Raw genomic sequence first — 21,058 nt, 5'->3', positions numbered from 1 at the left:
GCAATAACTTCTTATTTATCGACGTCTTTATCATCCGTGTACATCGATTATTATGACAGAAAATATTCGTGTCCCATACAAACTATTAATAAAATTAATTGGATCGCTCGAGCCGAGTCAACGTGCGGCGACGAGACGCAGTCTTCATTACGAAAGCTTATGGGGGATCCTTTGTAGGTTAAAAACGCTTGTGTTTTAGTTTTTTTTTTTTTCTCATAATTTATGAGCACACAGCCACAAGGCTTGTTGATGACAGTAATTTTGGTGTTAAAAGGCCATCCGATAAATCATGATCGCGCAACTCAGCTTAAGTAATTAGTTTCAAAATTATACATGGCGAGGTTGATGTTAAAAATAACTTTGTACTTTTCCTCTACTGAATCATCTAGTAAGTGGAAGATGATCGATCATTACCGACTATTTGGACGTAGTATTTTAATAAATAATTATTTTAGGTATATCAATAGCTTACCCAAACATTAATGATGCTTTGATTTGCACATAGGCAGGTAAACACAATTTTTTTTTTTTTTTTTTATTGCTCTTGTAGGCTGACGAGCATACGGCCCACCTGATGGTGAGTGGTTACCGTCGCCCATGGACTTTAGCAATGCCAGGGGCAGAGCCAAGCCGCTGCCCACAAGCTGCCTATAAGTAAATAATATTAAATTTTGTTAATTAACTGCATGTTTCCCGAAATAACTGTGCATTCAGAAGTAATCGGTCCGCCCAATCTTTCTTAGGGCTTTATTTGAGAATTCCTAACTCAGCTATCAACACCTTTACTATGTACCAACCGATTATTTTAAAGTTTCGAAATTGATCTAAGGAAGTAAGTGCAAGTAAGATTTTTTAAATCAATAACATATTCATAATATGTATTTACTAAACTATTTGATGGCACATAGATATAGGCAGCTTAATGTATTTAATTCATTGAATACAAAGTCATAGAATTTTAACCTACTGTCTGATATACTTGTGCTAGTTTCTTTTTGTTATAGGTGCCGGGTTTCATGTATCAATTGTGCAATATTTCGGCACTGCCAATCGTCAGGTCAGTATCAAATTTTTCATTTCTCATTTGAACAAGCAAGAAACTATTAGTTAATATTGTGTACAGGTTTAGTAAGCAGCACAACAAGAGGTTAAAGATTCGAATACACGATACGTTTAATAGGTAAGTGTGAACAGTATTGCCATTGTCGGTACCAATAACAAACGAGTTTTGACACGCGAGTACTTCTTACGAAACGTTCGGCTCACGATTAAAATAAATAAATGCTTATTTACATCGTTACCCAAGACGCTGATAAGTAATTTAATTAGAACGCCTTTAATTGAATATCGGACACAACAACAAGAACGGGCGTAACGAACGATACTGTTGCAATGAATTAATCAAAGTTATGATTTTGCGAATGCGCTTGACCACAGATCATAGAAACACTGTGTTTCTATAATCTGTGCGCTTGACTCTGTTGCCGGTAAAACGGACTAATTTGTTATTGTTGCGAAATTTATTTATGTTATCCGTTTAGTTATAGTGTGAATCGTTTTAGTGATTTGCATTTGTATTTGTTTTCTGACATTTTATGCCTTCTGTGTGAGAACGAATAGATTGACTTCGTTTTATTTTAGCTCATGAACTTTACGAGAGGCCCAAACGGATTTGCTTTAAATGCTATTGATGTTCAACTGTTACATTTGAAATGTCAGTTTAATTTACTAAAAGTTTATTACTGTACGAAAGGCGTGCTGTGTCTTAATGAGACCATCGAATGGAGATTCAAGGTTTTTGTGTTAATATAGCACGAAATGGCGTGCGAAGTGGAAGTATCATTTAATCCGTAACGCAACTAATCGACTATGTAGAAAAATAATTCCAAAGCAACATGCCTTAATGAGCAGAGAAACCCGCGCCTAGATCAACTTCTATGCAAATGCATTTTCTTTTATTTTCGAAAGCAAATATTTTGTGAGATCGCTAATGAACTCTGACAAATAAGGTTTATTTGTTATTCGTTAAGTTTTTACTTTTACTTTGGGTCGCTTGGGTGGCCCTTTTGGAGAGACTTGCGCTTTATAAAGCGCAGGTCCGACCTCGCGTGGAGTACTGCTCTCACCTCTGGGCCGGGGCTCCCAAATATCAGCTACTTCCATTTGACTCCATACAGAAACGGGCTGTTCGGATGGTCGATAGTCCTGCTCTCGCGGATCGCTTGGAACCTCTGGGTCTACGGAGGGACTTCGGTTCTCTCTGTGTTTTATACCGCATGGTCCATGGGGAATGCTCTGAGAAATTATTCGAGATGATTCCCTCATCTCCTTTTTATCATCGCACCTCCCGCCATCGGAGCAGAGTTCATCCATATTATCTGGAACCGCTGCGTTCATCGACAGTGCGTTTCCAAAGATCTTTTTTGCCACGTACCATCCGGCTTTGGAATGAACTCCCCTCCACGGTGTTTTCCGAGCGCTATGACATGTCCTTCTTCAAACGAGGCTTGCGGAGAGTACTTTATGCCACTTTATGGTAGGCAGCGGCTTGACTCTGCCCCTGGCATTGCTGACGTCCATGAGCGACGGTGACCACTTACCATCAGGTGGGCCGTATGCTCGTCTGCCTACAAAGGCAATAAAAAAAAAATCTAATCGTCATAAGTATGTAATGTACTTCTAATATTTGTTCACTGAACAATCTAGTTCAATTGCCGATCTTGCAATTTGGTAAATTCTGACAATTTTTAGATAACATTAATTAAAACGAGTTATTCTCGTTCATAGAGACTTTAATCTAAAATATATAAAAAAAATATAATTAACGCAACGTTAATCTCTCATTGATTCTATTATTTCCTAATTAAGAGATTTGTGATATTATAATAAAACAATAAAATAAAAATAAACTTGATAAAATACATTTGAATGCAGAAGAAAAGACATTTCTCATCCGTAAAAGCAATATTAGTTGGATTAATTAAATTGCTTGATATTTAATAAGCAAATATTTAGATTCATGGTAAAGATATGTAGGTATGAATAATTCATAACGTACGAAAGAATTCGGTAAACATGTGCGCGCAGTACGTCTGGGCATGGGAGGCTGTGTGCGCCAGAGGCTGCGCACGCGCTTTTCATCCAAGCACCAGCAAAATGCTCTCAGTCGCGCGGGAAACATCGCGGCGGGCACACACTTTTATACTACGCCACGTTATTATTACTCTACATTAATATCTCGATCAAATTCACGATATATATTACGAGATCGAACGTGCGTCGAGTTTTTTGTGTTCATGACTGCTGTGATTGTACGTCAGAAAGGCATGATGGCCATCTGAACGGATATTTTTTTGAAAAAACGTGAAAAACTAAAATCATTCCAAATGAAGATGACTGTGAATCGTATAAGGGTGGTTGTGCTGGGGAGTCCACGGAGCGGGAAATCTGGTTTGTTTTTTTATCTTTGCTTTCTCTATGGGGAAATTTAAATTATTTTTGTGTATTTTACTCGATTAAATTAATTATTATACAGATAAGTTTCTGTTTTAGAAAAAATAATACTATTTAAAGAAACCGTCTACACGATATTTTTAGTTTACAATGATTTATCTACTAAAATTTTCATCGTACAAACTTATAATTCATCAATATAGTGAACGAGTAAGTTAGTGCTTATCAACTTAGTAGTTTTGTTACATAATTATATTTCAAAAAGACAGCTAGATTTTTAATGCGGTTAGATATATTGGAAACATCAAGTATAAAGAGCGAGATGTATTAATGAAATTCATATCATGAAAAATTATATTATATTAGATATATATTATACATTCTTAAAAAGTAATTACAGGCATGAAAATAGCTTACTATAGGCTACCTCGACTTAAAAGTGATAATACATGCAAATAAAAGGTATAAATCCTCAACAAGAATCGAAAAAAAAATACAAAAAAATATTTTCGTTTATATGTTTACATTTATTTTAAGTGCGAACTTTTTAATTTTCTTTAGAAACACAATTTTTTTTTGTAAGCAGACATTATTGTAATACAATTCACTCCTAGGCGTAAATTGTTACAATCAGTGCATTTAATGTAGTTATTACACTCAGAAAAAGTTACTGTAACAGTGACAGAAATAATATTATTATAATACCTATTGAAATTGATCAAGAAAATCAATAATGATTTTTTCTTAATAGTGACAAAATGTGATGTAGCTTTTTAAGTGTTATGTTTTAAAAACAAGGTAAGGTAAATTCAAGAAAAACTTTTTTGTTTTTTTCCTCAACATTTACTATACATTATTAATGTTTTAAATATATTTTTACCGCGGCAGTTATTATTTTTTCTTCTTTATCCTACGAAGTGCGGCTGTCGCGTTATTTCTAAAAAAGTGAAACAAAAAATTTAATTTAATATTGTTTTATTTAGTAATAATTACAATTATTACAGTGCTTCGTTGTGGATCGAAATAATTCAGCGCAAAGATGTAATAGCACTTTAAAAAACCTTTTGATTTTCTACATAAGCCTACGGTGACAAACGAGCCACCAATGAAATGTCGCTCACACTAATCATGAGTAATCGTGAGCACCGGTCACTTTAGTTTTGGCGGAATAATTAATGGTTAAAAAATGTCCTTATTAAATCTTTTAAATTTAAATATTTATTACTTACTAAATTTTTCGTTATGTATAAAGAATTCTCTTTTAAGTGGTCAGCTTGACCGCAGCACAGCGCACGCAGCTACCCCTACTGTCCGGTCATCGTTCTCATCGAACCCGTCACTTGCGACGAAAGGCTCGACGAGTAAATTAACCCACAGACACAGCCCACTGAGTTTTTCGCCGGATCTTTTCAATGGGTCACGTTTCCGATCCGGTGGTAGATTCTGCGAAGCACGACTCTTGCTACGGTTCGTGGTAGCAACTTCGTCTGGTTTGAGCCCCGTGAGCTCACCTACAAGCTCGGCGAATCTAGAATAACCCCTCGAGGTTACTAGAATAGGTAGGAAAAAAAACCCTTACTGCCCGTCTTATCTTATTAAACCTATTATTGCCATCCACGGTTACTTGTAATATAAATCTTGAAATGACCGCGGATATCTTTAACTGAATGAAGTTTGTTTTCCTTTTTTTTGTTTATTGTATGGACTACGTATTCATGTTTTTCGTTAACGCGTCCACCGGGTGCCATTAAATGTAGGCGGTTCTCGCGATTTTACCATCATCATACCCTATAATTTTCGGCAACCAAAACATTACGCGCCATTACGCGGCCATTATTACATCACTGAAGGGTATAACGGAACTTATTTTAATAAGTATTTAAAATATATTTTATAAAACAAATTTTTAGACGAAGTTTATTTCATTAAGTGGGATATTTGTTCTCGATTCGTTTTCGCGAGCCGTAGACATAAATAAAAGCACTTTTACGGAGATTAATCTCGCTTGTATAGTTACAATTCTACGAGAATTTTTATATATTCCCGAAACGTCGGTAGTAATAAAATGAAAATTAAATAAGCGAAATTACACTAAAAGTAGTTTTAATAACCTTGATATTCTTTTTTAACTGTTATAAACTAGTGGAGTGCTTAATGAATTAAAGTGGATAAGACATTTTAATTATTAAAAAAAACAATAAGATTGAGTAATTATTACTTAAATCTATTACTTTTCGTAGTTGCTTAGAAAAAAAAAAATTAAACTTTGAATCAATGTTCTTAGAACAAATTTAAAGCACTACAATTCTTATTACAAATAATTATAACACTATTTTATACTATTGTATAATTTATATATCAAATATCAATTAGGTAGCTTTAAAAAGTTTAACATACGAGCAAGAAACCTACGTAAGTTAAGGCATACCTTCAAAATTATTAAAACTATTTAACGACAGTGTTGTTAACTGACGGACAACGTCATTAAAAATTCCAGATTACATTTCCTAGGGCTAAGGGAATCCAAAAACAAATACAGGTTTTGTGCATGATGACAGTTAGAAAATCGCACCGGAAATTTTATTAGAATATTTTTGACCGCACTCAATGTAAGTCAATTAAAAATAAATCCACGTGTGAGGTCAATGATCTCGAATCTCCGCCAGTTGCTTTTGCTTTAGTTTGTTGCTCCACGCAACATAAAAGGGCTCGGCGAGTAAATTAACCCACACATCCAACTGAGTTTCTCGCCGGATCTTCTCAGTGGGTCCCGTTTCCGATCCGGTGGTAGATTCTGCGAAGCTCGGCTCTTGCTAGGGTTCGTGTTAGCAACATCGTCAGGTTTGAGCCCCGTGAGCTCACCTACTAGTTAAGATTACGCTGATATGGTTTCTCTAAACCATCAGCTTAGGTAGGAAAAAAGCAACATGAACTTCCTATGGATACGAAGCAATTATGTATTCAAAAAACTAATTTATTAGCACCATTTCAGATTCGGATACGATTTCCAACATCCTTTACTGAAAATTAAAACTGAAAGAATCTCTTGCATCGAAGCTTACATTGAATCCACGTTTGCTTCTGTTTTTGAAAGAAAGGGCCTGACGGAAGCAGACTGGTTAGAAGAGTTTATCATAAACTGTGACGTAACTAACAACGCCAATTCCGCAATAATGTTGAGTTAAATGTAAATATTTTGATCATTAAGATGTGTTTGTGTGTTATCAGCGCATTCCGTTTTGCGATTTATTTGCTGACATTTCTTGTGTAAATTCATTGTTACAAGCTGATAGTTACAATGTGTAGTCTTGCTGTTTTATCTACGTCTTATACTATAAATGTGTGGCATTTATTTTGTTCTGTTTGAAACGGTAAAACTTTGAGTTAAGCTTATGAAAATAAAACGTGTAATATTATGAATAATGAAGTATTAGAAGCTCGCACAGTCTTTTGTATTTTAGTTTTTAGATTTATACAAGATTTACATAGGAAGTATAAATAAATCGAGTTATACAGACAGTCTTTTATTTTTTTTAAACTAATCTTATCTCTTTTGGGTTGTGAAAATTCAGGAGTAGGTTATTGCGCAGCTAATCCTTTCCTCTCTTTTACAGTTTTTATCGTCACGATCTAAGGTATGATGAGGGAGATTAAACTGTAAAAGTTTTTTTTATCAGTTCTACGACTCGACAAAACCGTTGAAGACACTCATAGATTGTAATGATCCGATTAAGATCTTGTCACGGAGTTATAAGGCTTCATTACGTTCGCGATAACCATAAAATCGAGCGTTAAATTGCGATTTGATACGATTTTATTAAAACGGAATCGTAGTTACCTACGAATGGGTGATGTGTTAGAATGTGATATACGTGCGTGGAGCAACGACCTCGACGGCATCGGCGTTAATGCTTGATCGGGCGTTTAAGAGTTACACAACGTGGAGCGGTGGCGCCAAGCTTCGCGGTCGTCGGGAAATCGCGCCGTTGACCTACCAGCCGACTCGCCGACGACTGGTTGTGATTACGCCGCCCTAATTGTCGACAGACGCCTGACGAACTGAACTGCAACGCGTGTCTTTGCAGTTCATCATGGGCGTTGGCTGCACTCGCATAGGGCCAACATCACAATTGATTTAATGTAAATCTCGGCTATTATTTTATTACTGGCGGTAGGAGCTCTTGTGAGTCCGCGCGGGTAGGTACCACCACCCTGCCTATTTCTGCCGTGATCAATAATGCGTTTCGGTTTGAAGGGTAGGGCAGCCGTATTAACTATACTTGAGACTTTAGAACTTATATCTCAAGGTGGGTGGCGCATTTACGTCGTAGATGTCTATGGGCTCCAGTAACCACTTCACACCAGGTGGGCTGTGAGCTCGTCCACCCATCTAAGCAATAAAAAAAATACTGCATTTGAATATGCAATATCGAAAAGAGCACATCTCTGAAAATGTAAAATGTGCAGGAAATGAAAAAAACTGATTATTTTATAAAGCAGTGTAAAATTTAAAATATTAACTTTTGAGATATATTTTAGTGTTAATTAGCAATTGAAAATTACTGGAATTATTATAAAATGGGTGTAGGTAAGCCTCAAAACTACATGTATATGAAAAAACGTATTTGACAAAATATGCGACATGCGCCCTTTTCGAAATTGCATATTCAATTGATTTCAGGAGATGAAACGCGTTCGGTGCTTTCTGCTGACATAATTTTTAACGAAACGGGTGTAAGTCTGTCCACTAACAGTCCACAGCATTCTGCATTACCATCGGATTGATTCGATTTAACGAGGTTCTTATTGACAGACTTTAATGGTTTCCGTTATACTAGCCACATTACTATCTCGGTCGGAGTTCTCCAATATTTATCTCCTTAACACAATCTAGGTCACATTACCGCAAAAGCTTTATTATATGTGATAAGCATATTTATAAGTTTGTAACTGATCGATTCTAAACAATATTGATGTCGGATCAGTGTCATGTTGGTTAGTAGTTTTTAGATAATTTGATTACTCTTCAATATTGTCGATATAACCTAACCAATTAAGTGTTGACCGTTAATCAGATTATATAAAAAGCTATCGATACGAACTATTAGCCGATAGTTGTTGTAATAACATACAGATAAATAGGGATTTTAGTATTTTCCTCTGGTCTCGCATCTTAGTATTATAGCAAGGATCGCCTCCTTGAAACTTCGAGTCTACGGACAAACATTTCTTTTTTTTTATTATACGGTCGTGGTTGCGAGTCACCAAATACTAATCCCAAAAACTAAAGTTAAAAAAAATATAGAATATGGAAATTCGTAAAAGAAAAACAAATTTCTTGTGGTTACATAGTAAATACTGTGTAAATATTGTATTATTTTTTCAATAATGAAGCTAAAATAGATTAATAGTAATTCGAAGCTTTTGAAGTGGTGTACTATGTTAAACTTTTCATAATCTGACGACCATCAATGTGAAACAGTCATCGCGGTCAGTTCGTGGCGTATGATGGATGAAGCCGACCATCTATTAATTACCCATAGATTCTCGTCGATGGAGCATCCATTGTTTCTGTCGATAGGGTACCCATCCATCAACCTACGCGGTGCCATGTTGTTTGATTGCTGTAATTTGTCATTTATGGGTCGGCGACTATAATATTGAGTTTGGTTATTGTTTTCTGATAATATCACCGGCGTTTTAGAACCTTCATGTCTTTGTTTTTGTTTTGCTAACTTTGGTGTGAACGAAATATTTTTTATAAACTTTTTCTTCAAATTTTAATTTATTAAACTGAAATGAATTTGTTTGTTGTTTGAAAATGTTTATTAACCACGGTGATTCTATAGTTTTTTTTATATAACCTAGATGTGTGGACGAGCTCACAGCCCACCTGGTGTTAAGTGGTTACTGGAACCCATAGACATCTACAACGTAAATGCGCCACACACCTTGAGATATAAGTTCTAAGGTCTCAGTATAGTTACAACGGCTGCCCCACCCTTCAAACCGAAACGCATTACTGCTTCACGGCAGAAATAGGCGGGGCGGTGGTACCTACCCGTGCGGACTCACAAGAGGTCCTACCACCAGTAAAGTTTGTAGATCCATCGCATATTTGTTGTGTTGAGATTTATTTTTCATTCCATAGTATCGTATTATGCTCGTGATCGAAATTCGATGTCGTGACTTTTAATTATAATCAGTTGATGGTGGCTTAATAATAACCAAGGATTAGCTAAGAACAGATACGGAGTTTGTTTGTGCGAATATTACTGTTAATAAAAATTACATAATGAACCACACGGTAGGCAGCGGTAGGCAGCGGCTTGGCTCTGCCCTTGGCATTGCTGAAGTCCATGGGCGACGGTAACCACTCACCATCAGGTGGGCCGTATGCTCGTCTGCCTACAAAATGTAATAAAAAAAAAAACTTAATTTAGTAACTCAGTTTTTTTGATATATCAATATGTTTTGCGAATGTACGTGCAATGGTTTATCGGAGAAAGTTATTTACATGATACTGGTAAAAAGTTGACAAAAAAATAATCGAAAGGAAAAATAATTAAGAGGAATACCGAACGTGTTTCTTGAAAAAAAAAAAAACTTTTTAAAAATGCCAACATCGAAGCTGTGAAAGATAATATAAATTACCAGTGAAATTTACTTGCCAAATGTTACGGTGACTTTTATTGCTTCAATTATTATCTGTCAGGAGTGTCAGGTAAAGTTTTGTTAGGAAGAAGTTCACTTAATATTTTAAAAGGAGCACCGGTTTATTACTGGTGGTAGGACCTCTTGTGGGTCCGCACGGGTAGGTACCACCACCTCGCCTATTTCTGCTGTGAAGCAATAATGCGTTTTGGTTTGAAGGGTGGGGCAGCCGTTGTAACTATACTTGAGACCTTAGAACTTATTTCTCAAAGTGGGTGGCGCATTTACTTTGTAGATATCTATGGACTCCAGTAACCACTTAACACCAGGTGGGCTATCAGCTCGTCCCCCCATTTAAGCAAAGAAAAAAAAACGATCTCCCTTGGAGTAGAATGAAGCTACTTCGTTGATTTTTAAATGCAACTGGTAATGAATTCGGCTATCTCTATCCGAATGGTAGCTCTATTCGTACACCGACCAAGTCCATTGTCATGACAATAACTGCATTAAGGCGTTGTGGGAAACGTGTTCCAATTTGTATTACGCAATCGATCCGAGTCCAGAATTAGAATCGAAATCGGATCGATCTCATTTCGGTATGTGGACTGATGCAAGATTCAAATCAGAAACTTTTTATCATTACGCTTTGTACTAAATGACTCGACTCGATACCACGTACATACTTGCTCTTGAAATTTATTATGACATTTTACTATTTGCACGGAAAATTCGACTTTCCCCGGGTTATTATAAAAATAAAACTATTAGATTATTTTTTTAAATATTATCAGCGCATCAGAGATATAAACATGTTAACATTATTATTATTTTACGATTACTTATCAAGAGACAAAACACGAAATCATTGTAGATGAAAGGACTCTGTAAATGTAAGTAATGTGAATGGCTGCGGTAAAGGTCGCCGCGCCACGAGTAATCATCTTTTTGAATAGACTCACCAGTTCCTATTGATGGCCTGCCAGGATTCTCCACAGTTCATTTTGTCGGTAGCCTGTTTGGTACACGTTCGTTTTGTATTCAAGAAACTCGCCTCGTCATTGTTGTTGTTAACTGTTTGTATTGTGCATCACCCTTCAGATAGAAATTCCAGGAGTGAAAATACTAATCAACATGCGAAGCCTCTAGAAAGTCGGGAGTGATGACCTCTTAATTGTTCAATGTACTAACAAGCAACGTACTCGCTATGTGGACTATGAAAGTAAAATACGTCTAACATATTAAATTTGTTTATTTTGTTACAGCCGTGGTTGTACGCTATCTGACGAAAAGGTATATCGGAGAATATAGTTCGACAGGAGGTAAGTTCTTTTATTTATTTTTCAAGTATTCAGTAAATAAATTAAGATTATTTCAATGTGAAGATAAAGGTCAATTATTTGTGTTAATGAAATCGATGACGGCAGCGTGAATTGAAACGCCTTTTTGTGCTTACGAAAGCATTTACTTATTTTAATTGAAATGTCTGCTTCCTTTAAGCCTTCGATTGTGGTTTTGCGTCATTTTGGAGACATTTATATTGAATTCGATACAGAATTGCGGATGTTGAGGTACCGATACATATTTCGTTCCAATCGCCTTACCTTGATTGTCTGTGACGTTTCGATCTGCAATTTACAATTGTATAATGTGTTTATCTCGTTAAATTACTGGTGTGTTGATAACGAGCAACAAATTTATAAACATAAAAAGACATACCCGCTAAGTCTGTTTCGTTGGGTGTTTTTATGGCTGTATCTCTTCTTGGAGGCGGTGGAAGCGTTTATTTTATTGATTTTCAATAAGAAATACCATGATATTTACATTAAAATAAATTATTCCGAACTTGAATTTGTGGAAAATTGATGATATTGTAAACTCGGAATTTTGTTGCAGATTTCCTCTACCAGCACAGGGTTGCATTTGATGGAGTTGTTTCTGAAGTAGAAATACTGGACACTTCAAATTGTGCCGTGAGTACTAACTACATAATTACTACATAATTGTTCGTCACCTTTAGTTTTTCATAAAGTTCCTTTGCATTATTTTTTATTTAATCCAATTAAAAAAAAAAAAATGTAATTTAAGAATTATGAACCTCATTTCGGATTACTTAATAAAAAATAAAAAAATCACCAAAACTCATCGATGTCTTGCGCAAATAGAGATACGAACGGAAGAGATCTTTATTCAATAGTAAACAATGGAGATGTTAATCTGCGCTGGGCCGGGCCAGAGTCGGCGGTAGCGCCCGCTGATGCCCGCCGTACAATTTAATTAGACAAACTTTATGTGCCTTGTATCGACTTATCTACCGTGATCGGCACTCCTGCCTTCGCCCATGGAACTGTCTTTAAAACCAAGCACCGGTCAAACATTACGTAAATCGTTTCGTTGCCATTACGTATGATGGTGCTATTATTAATTGAAAAATAAAAAAACACGTTCTTCATTTTGTCTAAACAACGAAGATGTTTTATTAAAGAGGCCGATAACGGAACTATATAAGAGAACAACACGGAATCTTGATGTTTCGTATTGCGTAATCGGTGATTTTATTCGTTTGAGGCGACTGGACCCGATACAAGGTTCCGGTCAATACGTAGTGCTGTGACTTTATTATTGAAAGTTCACTGACTTAGCTGAATGTTTATTTATTCGTAATTTATTCGGTATTTCATAACATTGTTGTTCCTTTATCGTTTTCGTTCATGCAGAGGTTAACTTTTTGTACGCGTTGTAATGTGTCGTGTAGATATTAATAAGTTTTGATTGAGATTTCTTTTGCCGTAGATTCGTGGGTGTTTGGCTGAGCACGTGCGGTGGGGCGATGCCTTCGCCGTGGTATATTCGGTGTGTGAGCGCCGCTCCTTCCTCGCGGCTGCTGAGTTATTATCTCTGTTAGAACGAACTCGACTGTCAGGATGTGCTGCTGTCACCCTCTTGGGAAACAAACGTGACCTCGAACACGCCAGGTACTTTATATTCTATTTCTAATTTCGAAATTATATGTAATCTGTTTAAATGAAAACATTTTTGAAGTGAAACTTCTAATATAACTTCTAACAAGGTTGCGTTAAACGTTTAACGCTGCCATACTAGAAAGAGACAGAGGGAGAGGGAATGTGTGGCACTCGAACGCATGTGCATATTATATCTGTTACAGGCAAGCGCGAGCGTTAGCAACGAGTAGCGTCCATTTTAATGAAATATTTAAAAAAAAGTATTTATTTTTCTATCTATGATTTAAAATATATATAATGTAAATGTTGAAGAGTCGCATCTTTTATACACAGCATTCCCTATTACAAGAGCAATCTGATTTAAGGATGAAAAATGAAGAAAACCACAATACCTACTACACATCGAAAAAGAAGTTTCACTTCATTCACGTGCACCAAGTTGCACGTGCACCGTTTTTTTTAAATTAATTTATAATCTTTCAAATAGGGAGGTCCATGCAGAGGAGGGTCAGGAGTTGTCGTTGCGGTTCGGTTGTCAGTTCTACGAGGTGTCCGCGGCGGAGTCGTGTGCGGGCGCGGCGCTCGCCTTCCACGCGCTGCTCCGAGAGGCGCGCGCGCTCGCTCTGCTGCTGCCCGCGCCCAGACGCAAGCTCGCTGCCTATTCCGTCTCCAAGGTAGGCTTATCGAACAAAGAGTACACGGCGGAGTCCTGTAAGGGCACGCGCGTTCGTTCTGTTGCTGCTGTACCCAGACGCAAGCTCGCTGCGTATTCCGTCTCCAAGGTAGGCTTCACGGACAAAGACTTCGCAGCGGAGTTGTGCTCCTAGCTATTATAGTTTGATTTATCACACTACTACGACTTAATTTCGCGTTTCTTCGAATTGGCTCATTTCATTTCTAATTTTGAAACACCGCGAATTTTAAAGATTTTACGGTAATTGGTATTGGTTGTGCTGAGCTAATTTAAAAAAATATATAATATGTTAATAGTATATAACTTTTTAATAACTGAAATTGTTTTTACAGGTAATCGGAACGATATTCGGCAAGAACAGCAAGAGCGTGCGAAAGAAACGACCATCTCTTAGTATTTAAATAATAATTAAATTAATTAATTTAGTCCTAAATATCCACCAGACTGTTTTGTGTAATATTACTTTTAAGTTATTTTTAAATATCTCTATCATCGATGATAGACATTAAACCGAACTAAACACAATTGTTGCACAGTCACAAATTCACAAGAAAATATATCTTTACGGCCATTTCTTATAGGATAGTTAATTTTGTAAATATTTTCACTTTTTTTTTTGTGTAAATTGTAAGATAAACACCTCGCATTAGTGTTATCAAATTTCTCATAATTTTGTAAATATTAAATTATATTATAAGAATACAATTATTTTTACGATATGATACATTTAAAAATAAAATAAAAATAAATAAATACAAAAAAAAACCTTTTTATTCAGATACCCACAAATTTAAAATCTTAGATAACATAATATGTAGCATGGTTGAAGACATCATAATACGAATTTTTTGACTGCTGTCCATGTTTCAATTACATCGTTATTACGAAAACTATAAATTTCCCCATCTTAGTCCTACACCATAGAAGTCATTCATAAACATGACCTAAGTATATATTTCATTAGATATGTTGGTATCGGTCTACGGGATTTGAACAAGGTCATAGTTGCATCGCTCTATAGGAGTACGTCTGGCGTCTTATCCTTCAGGCCACGAAACCTTCTAAACTAACCACTAAGCCTAGTAACCTATATGAAAAACATTATGAAAACCAGTTTTATTTTCATTAAAACAAAGAATGCCCCACCAAATGCAGGTGAAGATGATACGCCTAATTTAATGTTATATAATATGTGAGTGTGGCATTTATTGTAAAATAAATCCTATGATTCTTATTTTAAAGTTGAACGAAATCAGATCGCTAATTTAAATTATACTCCAGTAAATGTCTGAATGTTAGTTGAATGAAATTAGTTCATATCACCCAAGCTACTGTTTTACTTTGCCCTTCGTGTAAATGTCTTTAAAGGTCTAATGAGTCGGAGTTTTCACTGCGAAGTGTCTGGTTGTCACACGGGACCGAGCGACAAGGTGCAGTGTTGTCGGAATAATATTGATCGGACAAGGCAGTCAATACCTAGAGAGAGTTTCGTCTAGGTTGTGTTTTGCATGTTCCGCTACCCAGGCCGACGACCGATAGCGACGAGACAGGAATCCAGTGTGACATTACAACTAGACGCTACACGAGAAAGCAACAAGTGCAGATTTCAAGGTCTCAGAGAAATTACGCGTTGAATTCCGTCAGGGGCTACGTCACAACCGTACGCACGTATTTCGTTCGCACGAAAATAATCTTTGTGATGTTTCGCCACCACAAACAGGATCAAGTTCAAGACTAAAACGATAAGAAACAACATTAATTAAGGGATTTTCTGACCTGGTAACTAAGATCTTTAAGTCATATCTTATTTTTATTTATATTCTTATTTTTATGAAAAATGATAATATGGAGTGAAATGAAATGAAAGAAATGAAGATGATTAATTTGAGACATTAATCAACTGGGATGAAATTAAATGAAATGAGATGAGATGAGATGAAATGATATGATGATGGGATGAAATATAATCTTAGTAAAATGGTGATCATTTACTGAGATTTTTTCAGTGAACTTTTTGGAGAATCCCGAGATGTTACGTCCAGCGGCTTTTCATTTTCCCACTTTTGTACACTTTCACAGATATTAAACGGTTAGTAAACCACCTTTATTACACATTTAAGCCTGAAGAAACACTAAATAGACAAAATAAAACAAATCACACAACTTCACTCCTCCAAAATACGTTTTCTGACTTCTTGGCGGGAACGCGGGACTATTCACGATGTACAGATTAGTATTAAACGAGCTATAAGTAAATAGATGGGTAAATAATGTGTTGCGCAATATGCATGGTTCAAGTTCCACACGTAGACATAGTGCATAGAATCTGGTACGTACAGGTGCAGTGGTCGATGCAAAGATATGAGCTATAAATCGGATCTCTAGATTGCTTTAGTGGCGCCAACGTTCCGTTTTGTAACAAACTAGAGTGTAGGCGAAGTATTGATTCTTATCGCTCAACATCAGATTATACGCGCTACGGGCGCACCGGAACCATATAATGCAGTTAAGAATTTATTTATGCTCATTTTTATGAATACGTATATGTTATCCTTAATCTTAGAATTGATCACGGATTCTCAACACATCTGTCTGTACAATTCACAGTTTAATATCTTGCAACTAATCATTGCGTGAAGTGGTCAAGTAGTAAAAGTTTCTGTTGAAACACCAGTGTGTGATTGTAGGCCTTCAGTAGCAACACGACTAAGGAAAGTATTTAATGATCATTAGACGTTAAAGCTTCATCGCTAATTCAACGAAAAAAGGTCAAGTACGCCTGACTCCTTGTAATCACGGCGACGTTTAGCGCCAATTAAAAGTTAATGAGTCAGCAATCAATGTGTAACCAGTGAAAGCCGGAGATAAAATCTGATGGGTGAAGCCGCAAAAATCGCGATGAGACTCTTGATATCTCGCCTCAAGCCAACGAGCACGATTTCAATAAAGCATCGACAGACGCTGATAACCTGTTTTATGAAGCTGTATCATTATTTACTGCTCTTGTTTAACGTTCTAATCTAATCAGCTCTGTAGCGTACTCGAGACGTATCATTATGAAACTGAACAAGAGACGCGTAGGAATGACGTCGGGGTTATATTCTGCCACGGCGAGCAATGCAACATCGTGACAAAAATATGACGTGAGGAAATACATCACGGAGTCCGTGCATGCGGATTCTTGATGTAGAAGATACATTATCGGACACTTTCATCTCTAGATAAAACGATTAGGTCCCATTTAATTGCCCGTATTTGTATCGGAAGGCATCGGTCATAGAGATTTATGCATGACTGAAAACAGAACTCGTGCCATTGCAAAAGCGGATGTTGACATTTTAGTTAGACTTAAAAAAAAATAGCTCGGTGAAACTTTCTTGAAAACGAAATTAAATTTAAAAATAGATTATTTTTATCGTTACATACTGTATATTTTAAAATAGATTAAAAATAGACATAAAGCTTACAATGAAGTGAGGAATGCGGGTGCTTTAGTGGTAAATACAACGTTGCATTTCAAACACCTTATGACGATGTAACATTGTTTGATCATCGAGAATGAGTTCGAGTGTTTGCCACACAAACCGCAGCCTACCCTTGCGTGCAAGGGACGTGTCTTTGTTTTGCAACACGTCATCTAAGGATTGGATTAACATGGAAAACACCGCCTTCACACCGTGTTACGCACAATAGGTATTTTAAAATAAACTTAACAGTTTTTTTATTGACATCTTCAACGTAAAATGCCGCAACTCACCTTGAGGTTTGAGTTCTAATGTTTCAGTTTTTACAGTACAACGGTTGCCCCACCCTTCAAACCGAAACACATTACTGCTTCACGGCAGAAAGAAGCAAGGCGGCGCGGCGGTACCTACCCGTGCAGACACACAAGACGTCCTATCACCAGTAAAAGTAGTTTTTCAAACTTTGATCATTGTTTATTTAGGAGGAAGAATTTATAATTTTTCAATAGTTACGTCATGTACACTTGAAATTTAAATACCACTTAAAATAATAATACCAATTTTACAAATTAATACACTCGTTTTTATCGTGAATCGTTATTCATCTAGCATTTGTAATAATTTCAATAATATAAATAAATAAATAAATAAATATTTACTAACAATCACGCCACGTTAACAGGTCCCGTGATAAGTTCGTAAAGAGCTTGTGTTACAGGTACCAGATAACGGATATAAATGTAAGATTTTTTCATTATACACATACATATATTTAATATACATCCATAACCCTGGAAAAGACATTTTATATTTATCTTACAAATATCTTCCCTTGGCGGGATTCGAACCCGCGACCCCCTTGTGTAGTGACCATGTCACTTACCACTACACCAGACGGCCGTTAAATGATAATATTTTAAAGTAGTGTTTTAAAAAAAATGTGTAATATACAGATTTATAATTTCATACAAACAGACTTGGCATAACAAAAATAATCACGTTTTAACTAGGTTAAGTTTCCAATACAAATATTAGTTGGAGTCTACGTTTTGTAAATCGTGAAGTATCTAAATTATACGACTAATTTAAACAAACAACTAATTGAAACATTATGTAACACCTAAATTGTAATTGAATAATTGCATAACAGGTAACCGGTAAGCGAAATGGTATCGATTTAAATAGTTAATGGAGTCTAATGTAGATAATCAGCGGGCACTTGTCTAATGTTTGACGAATGAGAACTTGTATCAGGGACGCGCCAGTCTCATCGGAGAAAGTGAAATGAAGAATAAGAAAAACGTCGATCTACGAATGATTGGAATTGGCAGATTTATTTTTTTAATTGTAATTGTTTAATTATTTATATAGTACAGAAAAATGCTACTACCATCTTATAATTCCAATTAGCCTGCTCACCAGTGCTTCAGTACAAGTTGATTGTCGATCTAAATGAAAAAAATATTTCATCATCATCATCATCATCATCATCAACAGCCCACAGTCGTCCACTGCTGGACATAGGCCTCTCCCAAACCACTTCACTGAGCCCGGTCTACGGCTCTCCTCATCCACTTCTTGCCGGCCACCGTTCGGAGGGCATCGCACCACCTAGCCAGGGGGCGTCCCACGTTACGTCTTCCGCTGCGCGGTCTCCACCCGCGAACCCGTCTGCTCCAGCGATCGTCAGTCCTACGGCATATATGGCCAGCCCACTGCCAATTCAGCTTGCTGACTCTTTTAGCTATGTCGATGACTTTAGTTCTTTGTCGAATAATCTAATAATAATAATAAAATGTTTATTTTTGGCAAATTAATTAGAATTTAATTTTCATCTACGAAAGATATACTCTTAAATATCTATTTTCACCTACCTTCATAAATAAACTCTAAAATATGTGCATATTTGATTAAGCGTTCATAGAAAATTATCTACAGTGCTATGGTCATTTTATTTAAATTTTAATTTAAATGTTCAGAATATTAAAAGGTATATCATAGAATCAAAAACGGATGAAGTAAAAGAAGTACCAAAAGAAGAAACCGAAAAAGTCCCTCCTCATGACACATTGCAATCGTTATACCTACTAATATATAACCCAACGGGGGTTGAAGTCAGGCAGACCGACAGTAGCAAAACTCCTGCCAAATCCCTTTGCAGCATGACAAGATGACATTCTGTGCCGACCCCACATAATGTGGATTAAGGGGACTTTTTGGACGGGAACGTGAGGAGTGAAGTTGTGTGATTTGTTTTATTTTGTCTATTTAATGTTTCTTCAGGTTTAAATGTGTAATAACGATGGTTTATTAACTGTTTAATATCTGTGGAAGAGTGGAGTGGAGATTATATTTCACCCCATATAATCTCATCTCATTTCATTTCATTTCACATTTTTCATAAAAATAAGAAAATATAAATTAAAAAAAGACATGACTAAAGGTCTTAAGTTACCAGGTTATAAAATCCCTTAAAAAATGTGGAATAAGGTTTGGGGCATCGACAAAGGGAAGATCTTCCACCGAGCGGGTGATATTGTTCGGTAGACCGACGGTCCGAATGTTGTTGTTCGGAACTTGTATATATATGCGCTTTATCTTGAAAATGTCGTAAGCGAGATTCAGGCATCTGTCAATTATCTTGCGTTGTATGATGGCTATCCGCCACAAAGGGCATGAAGAAGTGCTATTAGAATTAGTAAACGCTATTTTCATGTCGACCTAAAACATATAAGCAATCGGTTAAAGTAATAAAGATATACTATAAATGGGGGTAAGCTTAAGTCGAACGAATTCAATTACACGTAAACTGGGTTATGTCTAGGACGTGAACTTAGAATGGTGTGTACATACCAAGATTTCACCATAACTCTTATCAGGACCAGACGTAAAGAGTGTCAATGTAACCGGGCTAGTTGCCTCTTGAAAAGGAGTGCCAATATCAAGTCACGATAATATATATCTTATTAATGGCGTTACGAAATCCAACGACACATCCAGTTGCGTTTTATTACTCCATTGAGACGGTCGATGTCCATCGCTCGGAGCTGGTTCGCAGATATCACTAAACGGCTAATTTGTATTTGTAAAGCACACGTTGCGTATAACTGGTCACGCGGATGCATTGCGTCGGAGTTAATGAGCCGGATCACTGGCTACTGTTGTGTGACAGAGCGTCTGTTGTGACTGATGGGATTCGAAAGTGAGATTCGTGTATTTTCATCCGGACAAAAGTTAAACGTTTTACGATCGCGCTGATTATGAGTATAGAAATTCAGTTGTGTACCAATAATGTGCTTCGCTGGATTCTTCTCCTAGACATCGCACGTAACTGTTACTTTGTACATTAACGGGAAAACTTTGAAGTGCATGTGAAGATATAAATAAAGTTGTTTATGAATAGTTACGTCTTATACTTTCTTGCTTAACGATGATGGATTTTATGGGATATGAATTCAACAATAAATAAATAATTATATAATGCGTTTATTTGGTGTTTACATTAAGTTTTTGCATTTGATGCCTACCTAGTCCAGCCATAAGCTATGTTACAAATGAAAATGCTTTTTAAAAAAAATGAAGTCATGTAATATTAATAAAGTTTATACATACATATTTATTAGAGCCTCAGCAAAAATAAAAATAAAAATCTTCGAAGTGGCCACCTTTGGCTTTTATACAGGCCTTTAATCTGTTTGGCCAAGAATCTATGGATTTACGCACTGTTTCCAAGGGTTTGGAAAATGCTTGCTCTAATGATTTTATAAGAGACTAATTTTGACATATTGTAATTTGATAATGAACACGAAAAAAAATATGAACTCACCCAAAAT

The 21,058-nt window shown here is 36.2% G+C and overlaps 1 protein-coding gene and 1 long non-coding RNA gene across 2 annotated transcripts; both read left to right on the top strand.

The window, feature by feature from the left end:
* The first annotated feature begins 2,971 nt into the window (after positions 1 to 2,971).
* LOC101739046 (ras-related and estrogen-regulated growth inhibitor-like protein) lies at positions 2,972 to 14,526 on the top strand. The gene is made up of 6 exons (XM_004931044.4): positions 2,972 to 3,450; positions 11,370 to 11,426; positions 12,001 to 12,077; positions 12,898 to 13,079; positions 13,555 to 13,741; positions 14,094 to 14,526. Exons 1-6 carry the CDS (start codon positions 3,387 to 3,389, stop codon positions 14,160 to 14,162), a joined length of 636 nt encoding a protein of 211 aa, XP_004931101.1. The 5' UTR covers positions 2,972 to 3,386; the 3' UTR covers positions 14,163 to 14,526.
* Positions 3,482 to 6,972, top strand: LOC134199373 (uncharacterized). Its single transcript, XR_009973853.1, has 3 exons — positions 3,482 to 4,251; positions 4,458 to 4,631; positions 6,446 to 6,972. It is a non-coding gene; the product is annotated as an uncharacterized LOC134199373 (long non-coding RNA).
* Positions 14,527 to 21,058: the final 6,532 nt, after the last annotated feature.

This window comes from Bombyx mori, chromosome 9, assembly GCF_030269925.1.
Source record: "Bombyx mori chromosome 9, ASM3026992v2".
NCBI lineage: Eukaryota > Metazoa > Arthropoda > Insecta > Lepidoptera > Bombycidae > Bombyx > Bombyx mori.
The sequence above is the reverse complement of the archived record's forward strand: the minus strand, read 5'-3'. Positions and strand labels throughout refer to the sequence as shown.